We start from the raw sequence: 21,556 nt of genomic DNA on the forward strand, positions 1-21,556 counted from the left end.
CAAATGATAGTTCTCACATGTATTAGGTGACTCACATGGGCTACTAAGAGCTGATCATTGGAGTGTATATACCAATAGTACATACATCTAAAAGCTGTGTATTGTACGAGTACGAATACCGGTGCACACGAGTAGAATTGTTGATGAAACTGAACGAGGATGTAATTGTAAGCATTTTTGTTAAGTAGAATTACTTTGATATGTGTATTAAAGTCTTTCAAAAGTGTAAGAATACATATCAAAACATAACATGTATATACATTCTAATGGAGTCGTTAAGTCTTCGTTAGTCGTTACATGTAAGTATTGTTTTGAAACCTTTAAGTTAACGATCTCAATTAATGTTGTTAACCCAATGTTTATTATATCAAATGAGATGTTAAATTATTATATTATCATGATATTATGATGTATGAATATCTTTTAATATGATATATACATTAAAATATTGTTACAACGATAATCGTTACATATAAGTCTCGCTTCGTAATTCTTGAGTTAGTAGTCTTGTTTATACATATGTAGTTCATTGTTAATACACTTAATGATATATTTAAATATCATTTTATCATGTTAAATATAGTGTATCAATATCTTAATATGATACATATGTATTTAGTAGACGTTATCATAACGATAATCGTTATATATATCATTTTGAGTTTCTTAACTTAGTAATCTCATTTATTATGTATATCACACATTGTTAATATATTTAGTGAGATACTTACTCATCATAATCTTATGTCAACCATATATATATGTCTATATATGCCACAACATGTAGTTTTTACAATTTTGTAACGTTCGTGAATCGCCGGTCAACTTGGGTGATCAATTGTCTATATGAAACTTATTTCATTTAATCAAGTCTTAACAAGTTTGATTGCTTAAAACGTTGGAAACATTTAGTCATGTAAATATCAATCTCAATTAATATATATAAGCATGGAAAAGTTCGTGTCACTACAGTACCTACCCGTTAAATAAATTTCGTCCCGAAATTTTAAGCTGTTAAAGGTGTTGACGAATCTTCTGGAAATAGATGCGGGTATTTCTTCTTCATCTGATCTTCACGCTCCCAGGTGAACTCGGGTCCTCTACGAGCATTCCATCGAACCTTAATAATCGGTATCTTGTTTTGCTTAAGTCTCTTAACCTCACGATCCATTATTTCGACGGGTTCTTCAATGAATTGAAGTTTTTCATTGATTTGGATTTCGTCCCACGGAATAGTGAGATCTTCTTTAGCAAAACATTTCTTTAAATTCGAGACGTGGAAAGTGTTATGTACAGCCGCGAGTTGTTGAGGTAGCTCCAGTTGGTAAGCTACTGGTCCGACACGATCTATAATCTTGAATGGTCCAATGTACCTTGGATTTAGTTTCCCCCGTTTACCAAATTGAACAACGTCTTTCCAAGGTGAAACCTTAAGAATGACCATTTCTCCAATTTCAAATTCTATATCTTTTCTTTTACTGTCCGCGTAGCTCTTTTGTCGACTCTGGGCGGTTTTCAATCGTTGTTGAATTTGGATGATTTTCTCGGTAGTTTCTTGTATTATCTCCGGACCCGTAATCTGTCTATCCCCCACTTCATTCCAACAAATCGGAGACCTGCACTTTCTACCATAAAGTGCCTCAAACGGCGCCATCTCAATACTAGAATGATAACTGTTGTTGTAGGAAAATTCTGCTAACGGTAGGTGTCGATCCCAACTGTTTTCGAAATCAATAACACATGCTCGTAGCATGTCTTCAAGCGTTTGTATCGTCCTTTCGCTCTGCCCATCAGTTTGTGGATGATAGGCAGTACTCATGTCTAGACGAGTCCCCAATGATTGTTGCAACGTCTGCCTGAACCTTGAAACAAATCTACCATCCCTATCAGAGATAATAGAGACGGGTATTCCATGTTTGGAGACAACCTCCTTCAAATACAATCGCGTCAACTTCTCTATTTTGTCATCTTCTCTCATTGGCAGGAAGTGTGCTGTCTTGGTGAGACGATCAACTATTACCCAAATAGTATCATAACCACTTGCAGTCCTTGTTAATTTAGTAATGAAATCCATGATAATGTTTTCCCATTTCCATTCCGGGATTTCAGGTTGTTGTAGTAGACCTGATGGTTTCTGATGTTTAGCTTTGACCTAAGAACACGTCAAACATTCTCCTACATATTTAGCAATATTGGCTTTCATACCCAGCCACCAAAAGTGTTTCTTGAGATCTTTATACATCTTTCCCGCTCTGGGATGTATTGAATATCTGATTTTATGTGCTTCTTTAAGTACCATTTCTCTCACATCTCCAAACCTTGGTACCCAAATTCTATCAGCCCTATATCGGGTTCCGTCTTCCCGAATATTAAGATGTTTCTCTGATCCTTTGGGTATCTCATTCTTCAACTTTCCTTCTTTTACAACCCCCTGTTGCGCCTCATTTATTTGAGTAGTAAGGTTAGTACGAATAATTATATTCATAGCTTTTACCCGTATAGGTTCTCTGTCCTTTCTACTCAAAGCGTCGGCTACCACATTCGCCCTCTCCGGGTGGTATCGAATCTCAAAATCATAGTCATTCAACAGTTCAATCCACCTGCGTTGTCTCATATTCAGTTGCTTTTGATTAAATATATGTTGGAGACTTTTGTGGTCGGTATATATAATACTTTTGACCCCATATAAATAATGCCTCCAAGTCTTTAATGCAAAAACAACAGCACCCAATTCCAAATCGTGAGTTGTATAATTTTGCTCGTGAATCTTCAATTATCTAGACGCATAAGCAATCACCTTCGTTCGTTGCATTAATACACAACCGAGACCTTGCTTTGATGCGTCACAATAAATCACAAAATCATCATTCCCATCAGGCAATGACAATATAGGTGCCGTAGTTATCTTTTTCTTCAATAACTGAAATGCCTTCTCTTGTTCATCCTTCCATTCAAATTTCTTCCCTTTATGCGTTAATGCAGTCAAGGGTTTTGCTATTTTGGAGAAATCTTGGATGAATCTTCTGTAGTAACCAGCCAATCCTAAAAATTGACGTATATGCTTCAGAGTTTTTGGGGTTTCCCACTTTTTAACGGTTTCGATCTTTGCCGGGTCCACCTGGATACCTTCTTTGTTCACTATGTGACCGAGGAATTGAACTTCTTCCAACCAAAATGCACACTTTGAAAACTTAGCGTACAGTTTTTCTTTCCTCAATACTTCTAGCACTTGTCTCAAATGTTCTTCGTGCTCTTGATCATTCTTTGAGTAAATAAGTATGTCATCGATGAAAACAATGACAAACTTGTCAAGATATGGCCCACACACTAGGTTCATAAGGTCCATGAACACAGCTGGTGCGTTAGTCAATCCAAACGGCATAACCATAAACTCGTAATGACCATAACGCGTCCTAAAAGCAGTTTTTGGAATATCATCCTCCTTTACTCGCATTTGATGATATCCAGAACGTAAATCGATTTTCGAATAAACCGACGAGCCTTGTAGTTGATCAAATAAGTCGTCAATTCTCGGCAGTGGATAACGGTTTTTGATGGTAAGTTTATTCAACTCTCTGTAGTCAATACACAACCTAAATGTACCATCATTCTTCTTGACAAACAAAACAGGAGCTCCCCATGGTGATGTGCTTGGTCGAATGAAACCACGTTCTAATAGTTCTTGCAGTTGGCTTTGCAGTTCTTTCATCTCGCTGGGTGCGAGTCTGTAAGGAGCACGAGCTATTGGTGCAGCTCCTGGTACATGATCTATTTGAAATTCAACAGATCGATGTGGAGGTAGTCCCGGTAATTCTTTCGGAAATACATCGGGAAATTCTTTTACGACGGGAACATCATTGATGCTCTTTTCTTCAGTTTGTACTTTCTCGACGTGTGCTAGAACAGCATAGCAACCTTTCCTTATTAGTTTTTATGCCTTCAAATTACTAATAAGATGTAGCTTCGTGTTGCCCTTTTCTCCGTAAACCATTAAGGGTTCTCCTTCTTCTCGTACAATGCGAATTGCATTTTTGTAACATACGATCTCTGCTTTCATCTCCTTCAGCCAGTCCATGCCAACTATTACATCAAAACTCCCTAACTCTACTGGTATCAAATCAATCTTAAATATTTCGCTACCCAGTTTAATTTCTCGATTCCGGCATATATAATCTGCTGAAATTAATTTACCGTTTGCTAATTCGAGTAAAAATTTACTATCCAATGGCGTCAATGGACAACTTAATTTAGCACAAAAATCTCTACTCATATAGCTTCTATCCGCACCCGAATCAAATAAAACGTAAGCAGATTTATTGTCAATAAGAAACGTACCCGTAACAAGCTTCGGGTCTTCCTGTGCCTCTGCCGCATTAATATTGAAAACTCTTCTGCGGCCTTGTCCATTCGTGTTCTCCTGGTTCGGGCAATTTCTAATAATGTGGCCCGGTTTTCCGTATTTATAACAAACTACATTGGCATAACTTGCTCCGACACTACTTGCTCTGCCATTACTCGTTCCGACACCATTTGTTCCTTTCGTTCTATTAAACCCTGGTCCTTAAACCTCACACTTCGCCGCGCTATGACCATTTCTTTTACACTTGTTGCAAAATTTGGTGCAGAACCCCGAGTGATACTTTTCACACCTTTGGCATAGCTGCTTCTGATTGTTGTTGTTGCGGTTGTTATTGTTGTTGGGATGATTGTTGTAGTTGTTGTTGTTGTTGTACCGTTTGTTGTAGTTGCGATTGATGTTGCGATTGTTGGGATAGTTGTTGTTGTTTTGGTAACTCTTATCACCGTTTTCCTCCCACTTTCTTTTGACTAACTTCACGTTGGCCTCTTCGGCCGCCTGTTCTTTAATTCTTCCCTCAATCTGGTTCACTAGTTTGTGAGCCATTCTACATGCCTTTTGTATGGAGGCAGGCTCGTGTGAACTTATATCTTCTTGGATTCTCTCCGGTAACCCTTTCACAAACGCGTCGATCTTCTCTTCCTCATCTTCGAACGCTCTCGAACACAATAGGCACAATTCTGTGAATCGTCTTTCGTACGAAGTAATATCGAATCCCTGTGTTCGTAACCCTCTAAGTTCTGACTTGAGCTTATTGACCTCGGTTCTGGGACGGTACTTCTCGTTCATCAAGTGCTTGAATGCTGACCACGGTAGCGCGTAAGCAGCATCTTGTCCCACTTGCTCTAGATAGGTATTCCACCATGTTAACGCAATACCTGTGAAGGTATGCGTAGCGTACTTCACTTTGTCTCCTTCAGCACACTTACTTATGGAAAAACCGATTCAACTTTCTCGGTCCACCATTTTAATCCGATTGGTCCTTCGGTCCCATCAAATTCTGAAGGTTTGCAGGCAGTGAATTCCTTGTAGGAGCATCCTACACGATTTCTTGCGCCGTTAGTTGTATTGCTAGATTCAGAGTTATTGTTGGTATGTAGCGCGGCCTGTACTGCGGCTATGTTTGAAGCAAGAAAGGCACGAAATTCCTCTTCGCTCATATTCAAGGTGTGTCGAGTAGTCGGTGCCATTTCCTTCAAAATAGTCAAATGAAATAATTTAATCATACAGAATATTAAGAGTAGTCAATAGTATCTCGTAGCATAATATGAACTCATTTATAAAAGTTTTTTCTTCATATTAGCGTTTTATAAGTTTAAATTCGGGTACTACCTACCCGTTAAGTTCATACTTAGTAGCTAATATACAATTCAACTATTACAATTCCATATGAAAAACTGATTATAATAATATATCACATACAAATATTCTTCAAACTTACAACTTCGCTATATTACATATAACATGAAATATAGTACACTATGATACATGATAGTTTTAAAGATAAATCTAGTTAATACGCAAGTTGTTCAGCAAAGGAAATAAAGACACGTAATTCATAAGTCCATAAACAATTCATGCATTCTGGTTTTACTAAGACGACTTCCCATCCTTGGTCTTGTGGAAAATAACCGTTATGACCATTAGCTAGGCAGCATGTTGTAATGTCGTCAAAAGGACGAGGGTTTCGTAATGTCCAACAGCCCCGTAATAATCTAAAAACCTTGTTTCTCACCCCAACTACTGAATCTGTCACTTGTGGGAAAGTTTTATTTAAAAGCTGCAATCCGATGTTCTTTTTCTCACTTTGGTAAGAAGCGAACATCACTAACCCGTAAGCATAACATGCTTCTTTATGTTGCATGTTAAAAGCTCTTTCTAATTCACGAAATCCTATGTTGGGATATGTTGAGTCAAAATAGGTTCTTAACCCGTAGTGTAAAATTGCATTTGGGTTCCCCGCATTTAATGCTTTAAAGAAAACACGGCGTAACTTAAAGTCTCCCCAATGTGATATACCCCACCTATCAAAGGAAAGCCTTTTATAAACTAAGGCATTTCTGGAAAGTCTTTCAAATGTTTGACAAGTTAATTTCGCCATAACTAAATGTGCTGATGAATTCTGACCGGCTCTAGACAAGATTTCCTCAATCATATCCTCTGGTAGGTCTTCTAAAATATTCGGTTGTCTACCCTTAACGTCCATTTTGGTTTTATACTATAAAATAGACAAGGATTAGATTCGTAATAACAAATAATACAAGCAATTTTTACATAGAACATAAAAGTACAAGCACACTACAATACATTTATTACACAACATGCTCACACCCCTCTAATCTGAATCACTGGTTTCTTCTTCTTCGGACTTGGTTCTTTTTCCTAATCTTCTAGGGATATATGATGTTCCTCTAATACGAGTCGTCGTTTTCCACATTGGTTTAGAAAAACCTGGTGGTTTAGAGGTTCCCGGGTTATTGTCACGATATTGAAAATACGGGTGTTGACGGTACATATAAAGTTCATCGGGGTCGGAATCAGATTTCTCTATTTTGATGCCTTTTCCCTTATTATTTTCTTTTGCCTCATTAAATTGGGTCGGGGTAATTTTTATAACATCATCGGAATCCTCATCAGGATCCGATTCATTGGAAAATTGGTAATTTTCCCAATATTTTGCTTCCTTAGCGGAAACACCACTATATGAGACGTTTTTCAAAGACTACATTCATTTTTAAAACAACCATAACCTTTATTTTATCAATAAAGATTTTAAAAACATTACGTAGATTATCAAATAATGATAATCTAAAATATACTGTTTACACACGACCATTACATAATGGTTTACAATAGAAATATATTACATTGACATATGTTTCTTGAATGCAGTTTTTACACAATATCATACAAACATGGACTCCAAATCTTGCCCTTATTTTAGTATGCAACAGCGGAAGCTCTTAATATTCACCTGAGAATAAACATGCTTTAAACGTCAACAAAAATGTTGGTGAGTTATAGGTTTAACCTATATATATCAAATCATAACAATAGACCACAAGATTTCATATTTCAATACACATCCCATACATAGAGATAAAAATCATTCATATGGTGAACACCTGGTAACCGACATTAACAAGATGCATATATAAGAATATCCCCATCATTCCGGAACACCCTTCGGATATGATATAAATTTCGAAGTACTAAAGCATCCGGTACTTTGGATGGGGTTTGTTAGGCCCAATAGATCTATCTTTAGGATTCACGTCAATTAGGGTGTCTGTTCCCTAATTCTTAGATTACCAGACTTAATAAAAAAAGGGCATATTCGATTTCGATAATTCAACCATAGAATGTAGTTTCACGTACTTGTGTCTATTTTGTAAATCATTTATAAAACCTGCATGTATTCTCATCCCAAAAATATTAGATTTTAAAAGTGGGACTATAACTCACTTTCACAGATATTTCCTTCCTCGGAAATAAGACTTGGCCACGGATCGATTCACGAACCTATACAAATATGTACATATATATCAAAGTATGATCAAAATATAATTACAACCATTTTTATTATGTTTTAAATATTTGAGTGTATTAAGTCAGCTGTCCTCGTTAGTAACCTACAACTAGTTGTCCACAGTTAGATGTACAGAAATAAATCAATATATATTATCTTGAATCAATTCACGACCCAGTGTATACATGTCTCAGGCTAGATCACAACTCAAAGTATATATATTTTTGGAATCAACCTTAACCCTGTATAGCTAACTCCAACATTACTGCATATAGAGTGTCTATGGTTGTTCCAAATAATATATATACATGGGTCGATATGATATGTCAAAACATTTGCATACTTGTCTATGGTATCCCAAGATTACATAATATATTCGAATACATATATAATACAATATAAGTTAGCTAGAATATGATTTGTATAGATTTGTTAAACATTTCTCGTAGCTAAAAAGATCAAAAATATCCAATCTTGTTTTACCCATAACTTCTTCATTTTAAATCCGTTTTGAGTGAATCAAATTGCTATGATTTCATATTGAACTCTAATTTAAGAATCCAAACAGAAAAAGTATAGGTTTATAGTCAGAAATTTAAGTTACATGTCAATTACTAAAGAGGTAGTCATTTCCGTCGAAAGAACGACATCTTGATGACCATTTTGAAAAACATACTTTCACTTTGAGTTTAACCAAGATTTTTGGATACAGTTTCATGTTCATATGAAAAATCATTTTCCCAGAAGAACAACTTTTAAATCAAAGTTTATCATAGTTTTTAATTATCCAAACCAAAACAGCCTCCGGTTTCACTACGACGGCGTATATATGATTTTATGGTGTTCATCGTGTTTCCAGGTTTTAAATCATTAAGTTAGAATATCATATAGATATAGAACATGTGTTTAGTTGATTTTAAAATTCAAGTTAGAAGGATTAACTTTTGTTTGCGAACAAGTTTAGAATTAACTAAACAATGTTCTAGTGATTACAAGTTTAAACCTTCGAATAAGATAGCTTTATATGTATGAATCGAATGATGTTATGAATATCATTACTACCTCAAGTTTTCTAGATAAAACTACTGGAAATGAGAAAAATGGATTCTAGCTTCAAAGGATCCTTCGATGGCTTGAAAGTTCTTGAAGCAGAATCATGACACGAAAACAGTTCAAGTAAGATTTTCACTCGAAATAAGATTGTTATAGTTGTAGAAATTGAATCAAAGTTTGTATATGAATATTACCTTAAATTAGAAAGATAACCTACTGTAAATAACAAAGGTTCCTTGATCTTAGATGATTACTTGGAATGGATTAGAAAGCTTGGAAGTAAACTTGCAAACTTGGTAGTATTCTTGATTTTTATGAAACTATACTTATGGAATTTATGAAGATCACTTAGAAATTGAAGATGGAACTTGAGAGAGATCAATTAGATGAAGAAAATTGAAGAATAAAAGTGTTTGTAGGTGTTTTTGGTTGTTGGTATATGGATTAGATATAAAGGATATGTAATTTTGTTTTCATGTAAATAAGTCATGAATGATTACTAATATTTTTGTAATTTTATGAGATATTTCATGCTAGTTTCCAAATGATGGTTTCCACTTGTGTTAGGTGACTCACATGGGCTACTAAGAGCTGATCATTGGAGTGTATATACCAATAGTAAATACATCTAAAAGCTGTGTATTGTACGAGTACGAATACGGGTGCATACGAGTAGAATTGTTGATGAAACTGAACGAGGATGTAATTGTAAGCATTTTTGTTAAGTAGAAGTACTTTGATATGTGTCTTGAAGTTTTTCAAAAGTGTAAGTGTGACGATCGCTCCAAATCTATATGGACGAACACGTCATTCATCGATTTCATTGCGAGGTATTTGACCTCTATATGATACGTTTTATAAACATTGCATTCTTTTGAAAAGGCAAACCAAATATGAATATTTAAATCAAAGGTTTTCGACATCTGATGATTTCTACATATAGACAATCACTGTAAATAATAGTTTACAACAGTACTTCCGTTGACAATGCAGTCAAAATAAGATACATGGTGATGATTTGGTGAATGCAACGTTTTCTTGAAAAATATGCCATGTAAGACTCCATGCACATAGCTTGTCTATCATATAAGCAAACAGTGGAAGACTTCTAGGAAACCTGAGAATAAACATACTAACAAGTGTCAACACAAAGGTTGGTGAGTTCATAGTTTTAGTGTTTCGCATAATCTGTATATATAAGTGGATCACAAGATTTCAGTTGTTTCATCCAGAAACGTTTATCAAAATATTCTACAAAATTGAGCACCCTGGTAACTAAACTTAACGTATATATAATTTGTACCCTTTGTATAATCATCTTAATAATACACGTAAACCAACGTGTACGTTTCTCAAATAGCATACGTCCGTTAAAAGGCTAGTGCTCTAGCTCGGACGGGGATATCAAGCCCTATGGATCCATATACTACTACTCGCGCCCACCAGTTCTTATAACTGGCAGTTAACAGTTACCAAAGCTAAGGGATTTTCGGTTCAAACTCAGTGTAGAATTTAGTATGTACTTGTATCCATTGCGTTTAAAATAAAGTGCATGTATTCTCAGCCCAAAAATATATATTGCAAAAGCAATTAAAAAGGGAGCAAATGAAACTCACGCATATAAATATTGTATATCGGTTAATAAAGCATTTGCATGTATTCTCAGTCCAAAAATGTAGAGAGTAAAAGGGATCTTATGAAACTCACGCATATAAATATTGTATATCGGTTAATAAAGCATTTGCATGTATTCTCAGCCCAAAAATGTAGAGAGTAAAAGGGATCGTATGAAACTCACCTTAGCAGCATATAAAGTCGTTCACCAAAATGTGATCGAAACTCGGATTACCAAATAACCGTAGATCTCAACCTAGAGAATATATGTTGGTAAATAAATGTCTATCAAGTTAGGTCAGGTCATAGTGTATCACAATCCTAATGCTCGAGATCGACATACAAAAGTTATCCAAAGTCGTTTCAAAAAGTCAATTTTGACAATAGTTTAACAAAACGAGACGTGCCTTATATAAGATTTCATTTACTCGGCTGGTAATATTTAAAAATCCATTTTATCAATCTTGTAAACAAGTTGTTTAAATCTTTATTGCAGATTCAAAAGCAATTTCAATTAACGTCAATCATAATTCAGTTGATCATATCTCTTAATCCGTTCATCGAAACTATTCGATATCTAAATGAAAAGTCATTGATTTTTTGCCAGCTTTCCAAAAACATGCATATCATATACCTTTTACCAGTAATATATGTATTTAATTCATGATTCATCATAAACTGTTTAACGACGAAATTTAGCATACAAGCATGTATAAATATATATACTCGAGCACTAGACATGGATACACAATTAATATATAAAAGATAAAATATGAGTGCTTACGTATCAATTTTGAGATTCAATTTTGTAGGAAAGTATGTAGACGTAACGGAGATGATAAACACTAGGTTTGACTTGCCAATAATACCCACGTACATTACCCATAATCTCCATAGCTATAACCCATAATTTCCTTAGCTCTATCCCGCTTGAAAACCCATTTTGAAAGTGTCACGCTCATGACTTCGTCGTAGTATTTTAGGTATAAATAACACTAATACTACTAATAATAATAAGATTAATAACTATATTAATCTTAATATTAATAATAATAATAATAATAATAATAATAATATTAATATTAATAATAATAATAATAATAATTAAATTAAATAATTAATATAAGTAATACGGAGTAATATAAAAGAGTGTGAGGAAACTAAACTGAAATCGTGCAATTTATAGAACCTTTTCTGAAAAAGCACCCCATGCGATCGCATGGGATTTGTGCTTCAAGGCCATGCGATCGCATGGCCCTCTGATCCAGCTCACAAACTTTTGTTTTCTTGTTTGTCGACATATTTATTTATTAATATATAATTTATATAATTTATATTAATTAATTATATATTATATTATATTCTCGTGCATAGTTGACTTGTAATTTTCATTCCGATGACTCGTACGTTGTCACTCGACTTATGTCCCGGTTCCGGTTTCTCTAACGCATTTTTGTACGCTTAGAAAACTCGCAATTTACGTTTTGTGACTCGTACCTTTGTCAAAATATAGTCTTAAATTATCAATAAACTATATCATTCAAAGTGTATCTTAAACTTTTGAGTGTTTTGGTCATTTACATCTATAAATCATTGTCTCACTATTTGTTAATATATATATATATATATATATATATATATATATATATATATATATATATATATATATATATATATATATATATATATATATATATATATATATAATAACAAATTGTTTTATGACCAAGTTAATATATATTTTTAACATTCATAAACACGTTTAAAATATACGTCGCAAGTTATTCATATAATTAATATTCCAACTTATCATATATATTCAAATAAATATTTAAACCAATAAGTTTAATGTACGGTATCAAACAATTAATACAATGTTACGTTTTCAAGTTATAGTATATATATATATATGTATCTATATACATATAATTGTTCGCGAATCGTCAAGAACAACCGAAAGGTATTTGAATATATGAAAGTAGTTCAAAAATTTTGAGATTCAGTTTTACAGACTTTGCTTATCGTGTCAAAAATGTTAATCATACAAAGATTAAGTTTAAATTTGGTCAGAAATTTCCGGGTCATCACAGTACCTACCCATTAAAGAAATTTCGTCCCGAAATTTCAGTGAGGTCGTCATGGCTAACAATAAAAATATTTTCATGACGAATATGAGTCGATAACTAGAGTTTTATCACGTTTGAATAATATAGATACAACAATCCACTTACTCGAAGCGTATGAGAGAAGTTATCGTAATCAAGTAAAATGGAGAATAGAGATGCGTCTTATCTCTTGATTTAGTAACAATTGATTTCCGGATTTTAAGGAATAGAAAATCTTCATAATCTAAATAAGATTTGATTCTTCAGAATTTGCGGAAATTAGGATTTTCTTTGATTAAATACGTAATCTGCCTCGATTGCTATGTCTGATATTTCGCTTATAAATTGATCACTTCCGTTTCATTTATTTTCACCATTCCTATAATCTTCTTCCTTATTTCATACTTACAAAAGATTTGTGAAAATGCTTCATCCAGTTCTGATTCTTGATATTTTCTTGGCTATCATATCATTCATTCTTCTTTTTCATCTGCCACCAGAGGAGGTTATCTTCTTCTACTATTACCTTGGGGTTATATTGTTTTTCATTCTCCCGTGTCTTTATATTGCTATACGCATTGATATACACGGTTTGTAATTTCGGGGTTGTTTTCGGGCTTCATATTTTCCATTATATTTTGGAGCTTCATGCTTTCGTTTTCTCTTCCCGACTTTAAGTCAAGCGAATAATGGTTCAGAATTCGTAGCTATTCATTTTGAAATGAACATAGTTAATGTTCTAAGAAAGAAATTGTAATGGCACAATATTGATTTGTCAAATTACCAGAATATCTGGAAAAGACCGAATCATCAAGAAAAATATTTTCTTGATATGTTTAGAGGTTAAATAGAATGAAAGAGTTATGTAACATGGTTCATGATGAGGGTATGATCTGTGAACTTTTATCATGTTCCATTAGAAACTCAGCATGACTTACTGTAATATAATCACGTTGATCAAGCGTCATTATATTATACTAACTCATGCTTCAGCTCCCAACACCATTTCCAAAATATTCATATTTTAAACTTGAAAGTTTTAGAATTTAGAAACTAAAATAGTTTCTTTTATGATGTAACACAGATATCGCAAGGAGAAAGTTGATTTCCGATACGAATGATTATGAAATTATCTCCAGAAATATGGAGGATATTTATAATGAAAGATGCGACGATATCTTAGAATTTCTAATATCAGAGGATGATGAAGAATATTGTCCGCAAGGGTTTAGATTTGGAAGCAAGGTATTCGTTAATGGCTTCAGCAGATACTGAATCATTTGGATTCTTTGAAGACAGGTTTCGTCCTTGTGATTTATCCACAGCCTCTTTCATATTTTGCTCAATCCGTTTTCCAGTTCTAAACTTTCTCTTTTTCTCAGCTTTACCACCATACTATTCTTTATCATCAAACTTTTGACTGTTAAGGTCGTTTACAGTTTTTGCTGCTTCATCAACATTTTTCCAAAATTCGGAGAACTAGTTTCGTAGTTTGGGGTGTTTTTCGGAAACTTCACATTCGAAGTATGTAAGTCCAGGAGGTAGACGTTATATGTACACATATAACTGTTGGCGTAGACGTGCTACAAGATTTCAAAATACTGATTGCTAATTCCCGATAGTTGGTATGGCAATTGCCGTTACATGATGTGGATGAGTACATGATACAGTTTCAATGAGTATAAGGATTTTTCAGAAGGTCAAAGATCAATGAAGTTGTTGGTAAATTTACTGCTAATGTGGTGGAACATGAAAGGTTCCCCAGTAACGAAAACGTATATGCCAAAATTACAAGTCTGAAAGGTCGTCGTTGACTGGTTGAATGGTTGATAATACTGGATACTTTGAAAAGGAATTGCAAGGTTATTTTCGGTAAAAACAATTTTAAAGGATCTTGCATAGTTTTGAAGTCAAAATATAGCTTTGAAAGATGTAGAGATCTAAGAATGATGTCACCGGTTCAGAGTTATGGCTTGGATTCTGATCCGTCGATATCAGAATATGTGATTGAATTTGTATGAAATGATTGTGTATCATTGTGAGAATAGTGAGTATAGTTAATGATTTTTGAATCAAAATTGATGAATGTACAGTGTAACATATTAATTGTGAACTTAAATATTTCTCGAGTAGTACCTACCCGTTAAAGATTTCACAATTAATACTTTGTACAAAAGATTTTTTTATTACCGTCTTTATGAAAATATATGTATGCATATTTTTTTTTTCAAATCTAATACAGATTTAATGAGTTAATATCATATTAAGCTCATTTGATTTTCGACTTGACTTAGAAATGATTAATCTCTAAAACATTAAAGATTACATAATCTTTGCGGAGTATTTCGCTAATGTAATCGATACTCCATTATTTATTCTTATTTCTTGGTGAAGGATGTTGATGCTTGTGGAATCTTTGTGAACCTTACAAGGCACAGATGATGTTTTCTGGAAAGTTTCGAGTATATCGAAAATGAAAATGTAAAATCAATTATGTAATTGAATAATACACTTGGTTTATTATGAAATGGAATTCATTAAGTTGAAACAGAGATTGTAGTTAATAATGGTTAAGTTGTTAAGGAAGGATGTACATCATTGCATATTAGTAATATGAACTAACCGAGTAGTACTTACCAGTTAAGATTCACACGTAATAGCTTAGTACGAAAAGATTTATTTTGATTTCAAAATTCATATATATTAAATATACATAAAATTTCTTCAGGGGAAATAAGTTAATACTTCATCGGTTATTGTTGCTGGTATTTCTTGGTAACTACGATGCGTATGACGTTGATGTTCAAAGTACATATAGTGATGTTGAGGCTTGCGTTGCGGATGTTGTTGGTGGTAGTAATGGTACTGTTGGTGTTGTTGTCGGTGGTACTGTTGATGCCGGAGATTCTACTGGTGCTTGTAACCTTTGCACCATATTCTCCAAAGCCACTACCCGAGCGCGAAGCTCGTTAACTTCTTCTACTACACCGGGATGATTGGCGGTTCGAACGAGCGGATGAATAAGATCCAGAATTTGAGAGAGTATATGATCATGACGAGATATTCTGGAGATGAGAGAGAAAATGGTATTACGAACAGGTTCGCCGGTAAGTGCTTCAGCTTCTTCGCCAAGAGGGCAATGTGGTGGATGGAAGGGATCGCCTTCTTCTTGTCTCCAATAATTAAGTAGGCTACGAACCTATCCCCAATTCATCCAGAATAGATGATGGCTAATTGGTTGATCCATTCCGGTTACACTGTCTTCGGAATTCAGGTGAATATCCATATCGGAATAGCTGTCAGAGTTTAAGGAATTTGAACTAGATACGGGATCCATCTTGTATAATTAGGGAGATGATTTTTTTTATATGAATTAGATTATAGAATGTAGTTTGGTATTCTTCAATACATAATTTACATATGTATATATAATACCAAATTCCATAAATCACGGAGAAATTTTTGGAAGATGTCAGGAAAAGTTTACAGTAACAGATACGCTAAGATATGAATTTTGTCTATACACTATTCATGCAATCAGTGCAGTAAAATGTGTCTAGACTAGGAATGATAAGCAGGTAATTTCCGACAAAAAAATGATAAGCAAAACTTTTGACATGCAGACACGGTCGAAGTCCAGACTTACTAATGCATCCTAACAACTATCAGTTAGACACACTCATGCAAGACCTGGTTCGCTAGGACCAACGCTCTGATACCAACTGTGACGATCGCTCCAAATCTATATGGACGAACACGTCATTCATCGATTTCATTGCGAGGTATTTGACCTCTATATGATACGTTTTATAAACATTGCATTCTTTTGAAAAGGCAAACCAAATATGAATATTTAAATCAAAGGTTTTCGACATCTGATGATTTCTACATATAGACAATCACTGTAAATAATAGTTTACAATAGTACTTCCGTTGACAATGCAGTCAAAATAAGATACATGGTGATGATTTGGTGAATGCAACGTTTTCTTGAAAAATATGCCATGTAAGACTCCATGCACATAGCTTGTCTATCATATAAGCAAACAGCGGAAGACTTCTAGGAAACCTGAGAATAAACATACTAACAAGTGTCAACACAAAGGTTGGTGAGTTCATAGTTTTAGTGTTTCGCATAATCTGTATATATAAGTGGATCACAAGATTTCAGTTGTTTCATCCAGAAACGTTTATCAAAATATTCTACAAAATTGAGCACCCTGGTAACTAAACTTAACGTATATATAATTTGTACCCTTTGTATAATCATCTTAATAATACACGTAAACCAACGTGTACGCTTCTCAAATAGCATACGTCCGTTAAAAGGCTAGTGCTCTAGCTCGGACGGGGATATCAAGCCCTATGAATCCATATACTACTACTCGCGCCCACCAGTTCTTATAACTGGCAGTTAACAGTTACCAAAGCTAAGGGATTTTCGGTTCAAACTCAGTGTAGAATTTAGTATGTACTTGTATCCATTGCGTTTAAAATAAAGTGCATGTATTCTCAGCCCAAAAATATATATTGCAAAAGCAATTAAAAAGGGAGCAAATGAAACTCACGCATATAAATATTGTATATCGGTTAATAAAGCATTTGCATGTATTCTCAGTCCAAAAATGTAGAGAGTAAAAGGGATCTTATGAAACTCACGCATATAAATATTGTATATCGGTTAATAAAGCATTTGCATGTATTCTCAGCCCAAAAATGTAGAGAGTAAAAGGGATCGTATGAAACTCACCTTAGCAGCATATAAAGTCGTTCACCAAAATGTGATCGAAACTCGGATTACCAAATAACCGTAGATCTCAACCTAGAGAATATATGTTGGTAAATAAATGTCTATCAAGTTAGGTCAGGTCATAGTGTATCACAATCCTAATGCTCGAGATCGACATACAAAAGTTATCCAAAGTCGTTTCAAAAAGTCAATTTTGACAATAGTTTAACAAAACGAGACGTGCCTTATATAAGATTTCATTTACTCGGCTGGTAATATTTAAAAATCCATTTTATCAATCTTGTAAACAAGTTGTTTAAATCTTTATTGCAGATTCAAAAGCAATTTCAATTAACGTCAATCATAATTCAGTTGATCATATCTCTTAATCCGTTCATCGAAACTATTCGATATCTAAATGAAAAGTCATTGATTTTTCGCCAGCTTTCCAAAAACATGCATATCATATACCTTTTACCAGTAATATATGTATTTAATTCATGATTCATCATAAACTGTTTAACGACGAAATTTAGCATACAAGCATGTATAAATATATATACTCGAGCACTAGACATGGATACACAATTAATATATAAAAGATAAAATATGAGTGCTTACGTATCAATTTTGAGATTCAATTTTGTAGGAAAGTATGTATACGTAACGGAGATGATAAACACTAGGTTTGACTTGCCAATAATACCCACGTACATTACCCATAATCTCCATAGCTATAACCCATAATTTTCTTAGCTCTATCCCGCTTGAAAACCCATTTTGAAAGTGTCACGCTCATGACTTCGTCGTAGTATTTTAGGTATAAATAACACTAATACTACTAATAATAATAAGATTAATAACTATATTAATCTTAATATTATTAATAATAATAATAATAATAATAATAATATTAATAATAATAATAATAATAATTAAATTAAATAATTAATATAAGTAATACGGAGTAATATAAAAGAGTGTGAGGAAACTGAACTGAAATCGTGCAATTTATAGAACCTTTTCTGAAAAAGCACCCCATGCGATCGCATGGGATTTGTGCTTCAAGGCCATGCGATCGCATGGCCCTCTGATCCAGCTCACAAACTTTTGTTTTCTTGTTTGTCGACATATTTATTTATTAATATATAATTTATATAATTTATATTAATTAATTATATATTATATTATATTCTCGTGCATAGTTGACTTGTAATTTTCGTTCCGATGACTCGTACGTTGTCACTCGACTTATGTCCCGGTTCCGGTTTCTCGAACGCATTTTTGTACGCTTAGAAAACTCGCAATTTACGTTTTGTGACTCGTACCTTTGTCAAAATATAGTCTTAAATTATCAATAAACTATATCATTCAAAGTGTATCTTAAACTTTTGAGTGTTTTGGTCATTTACATCTATAAATCATTGTCTCACTATTTGTTAATATATATATATATAATAACAAATCGTTTTATGACCAAGTTAATATATATTTTTGACATTCATAAACACGTTTTAAATATACGTCGCAAGTTATTCATATAATTAATATTCCAACTTATCATATATATTCAAATAAATATTTAAACCAATAAGTTTAATGTACGGTATCAAACAATTAATACAATGTTACGTTTTCAAGTTATAGTATATATATATATATATATGTATCTATATACATATAATTGTTCGCGAATCGTCAAGAACAACCGAAAGGTATTTGAATATATGAAAGTAGTTCAAAAATTTTGAGATTCAGTTTTACAGACTTTGCTTATCGTGTCAAAAATGTTAATCATACAAAGATTAAGTTTAAATTTGGTCAGAAATTTCCGGGTCATCACAGTAAGAATACATATCAAAACATAACATGTATATACATTCTAATGGAGTCGTTAAGTCTTCGTTAGTCGTTACATGTAAGTGTTGTTTTGAAACCTTTAAGTTAACGATCTCAATTAATGTTGTTAACCCAATGTTTATTATATCAAATGAGATGTTAAATTATTATATTATCATGATATTATGTATTAATATTATTTAATATGATATATACATTAAAATATCGTTACAACGATAATCGTTACATATAAGCCTCGTTTCGTAATTCTCGAGTTAGTAGTCTTGTTTTTACATATGTAGTTCATTGTTAACACACTTAATGATATATTTAAATATCATTTTATCATGTTAGATATAGTGTATCAATATCTTAATATGATACATATGTATTTAGTAGACGTTATCATAACGATAATCGTTATATATATCATTTTGAGTTTCTTAACTTAGTAATCTCATTTCTTATGTATATCACACATTGTTAATATATTTAGTGAGATACTTACTCATCATAATCTTATGTCAACCATATATATATGTCTATATATACCACAACATGTAGTTTTTACAATTTTGTAACGTTCGTGAATCGCCGGTCAACTTGGGTGATCAATTGTCTATATGAAACTTATTTCATTTAATCAAGTCTTAACAAGTTTGATTGCTTAACACATTGGAAACATTTAGTCATGTAAATATCAATCTCAATTAATATATATATAAACATGGAAAAGTTCGGGTCACTACATCATGATCATCTCGCCACCCTTTATCTTTTCCCCAATTGTAGCTTGGCGGCACATTACTATCTTCACAGCAACATATGTAATCATATACCTCTTGCATTACTTTTGCAAAGGTTTCTGGAACATCTTTACGCAATCTTCGCACTAAAGTTGGATGCTTTTGTGGATTAACCGCATATCTTCATCAAAATGTGGAATTTTTTGGCATTCATAAGTAAATATTTTGAGCATGTCATCCAATTATTCTCTATTCCATTGATAGATGTCATGGCATTCTATGTGCATTTTCTTTTGTGGCAATAAGTTTTGGTATTGTAGCAGAAGTTTTTCGTGCAAATCAATGAAGCATGTAATGCTTCGCGCAGTTATGTTGTGAAACCATTCTAACGCTAATCCTTGTAAAGCCATAGGAAACACACGGCATGCTACCGATTCATCCCAATACCACACCTTCGAAACTATGTAGGAAATCTAGCGGATCTGTGAGTCCTGCATAGATTCCTAAAGACGTTGGTACGATTGGTGGTACAGTTATTGGATAATCTCATAGATGAACGAAAAAAATTTTAGTAGTAGAAATAAACTCTACTGCTTTTTAGGACGCTTTTCAGGTCCGCACAATAGCTTTCAAGCATTTGCTGAATTGATTCAGGTTTATCAAATATATGTGTCATTTTTTCTGGAGCTATTTTTTTAACCATTTTTGCCAAAAATTGTTGCGCTTTTTCCTTGTCATTTTGAACAGAAGTTTCACCTGTTTCAATAGTTCGCAACATTGACATTTCTGTTTCTTACGTTTGACATGCGTGACTTCTATTATTTCAGGTTCATTTATTGCTGTTTTCATTTGTGGCCGCTTTGAAGCTAGTTCTTTCGCGGATTTCGCCTACACTACAGGTGATCCAAATGCTTCATGCGTTTCTTCATCCGCAAATATTTTATCAATATGCAGCGAATCAGGCCTTTGTTTATTTTGTTCATTTTCTTCATCTGGCCATGTGTGCTTGGGTCCTAAAAGGATCCTGTAACCCATTCTCGTAGTTTTTGTTGCGTCTCAATTGGCAATATTGATTTTTTAAATGTTCTTAGTGAACTATCTCGCTCAACATTGTTAAACACTCATTTTTGTGCTATAACTCTATCTTTATGCACAACTTTGCTGACATTATCAATCATAGGATTGTCATTATTTTCCATTGTTTTTTCAGTCTCATTCGCAGCTTTTTCTTGCAAATTTTCAGACAAATTCGCGCTAACTGCTAAGGTTTCTGTATTTTCATTTGTGTGTTCAACATTCATTCTGAAGTTAAATGAACTCGGATAGCAAAAATCATATTCATCTGATGCATTTATGCTTTTCTTACGATTTTCGGTTCTGTTACTGTTGTCATTTTTTCAAACATGAAAATCTGCAACACTAAAAAATTTGAGATTTCAAGTATTGACATTTACACGTAAAACTTGTCAATTTTCAAAAGCTAATCCGTTAATTGGTACCACGAATGGCGCCAATTGATCGAGTCAATATTCAACTATGATTATTGATTTTAGGTCGAGTGCAAAGGGATTTGAAGTTTTTTCG

At 33.4% G+C, this 21,556-nt stretch overlaps 1 protein-coding gene across 1 annotated transcript in view; it reads right to left on the bottom strand.

Annotated features, from left to right (window-relative positions):
* LOC139860026 (uncharacterized) overlaps window positions 1–21,007 on the bottom strand; it is a 37,148-nt gene extending 16,141 nt beyond the window's left edge. The window contains exon 1 of the mRNA XM_071848799.1: window positions 20,865–21,007. Coding sequence (XP_071704900.1) covers window positions 20,865–21,007 — 143 coding nt within the window. The remainder of the gene's footprint in view (window positions 1–20,864) is intronic.
* Window positions 21,008–21,556: the final 549 nt, after the last annotated feature.

Source organism: Rutidosis leptorrhynchoides, chromosome 7, assembly GCF_046630445.1.
Source record: "Rutidosis leptorrhynchoides isolate AG116_Rl617_1_P2 chromosome 7, CSIRO_AGI_Rlap_v1, whole genome shotgun sequence".
NCBI lineage: Eukaryota > Viridiplantae > Streptophyta > Magnoliopsida > Asterales > Asteraceae > Rutidosis > Rutidosis leptorrhynchoides.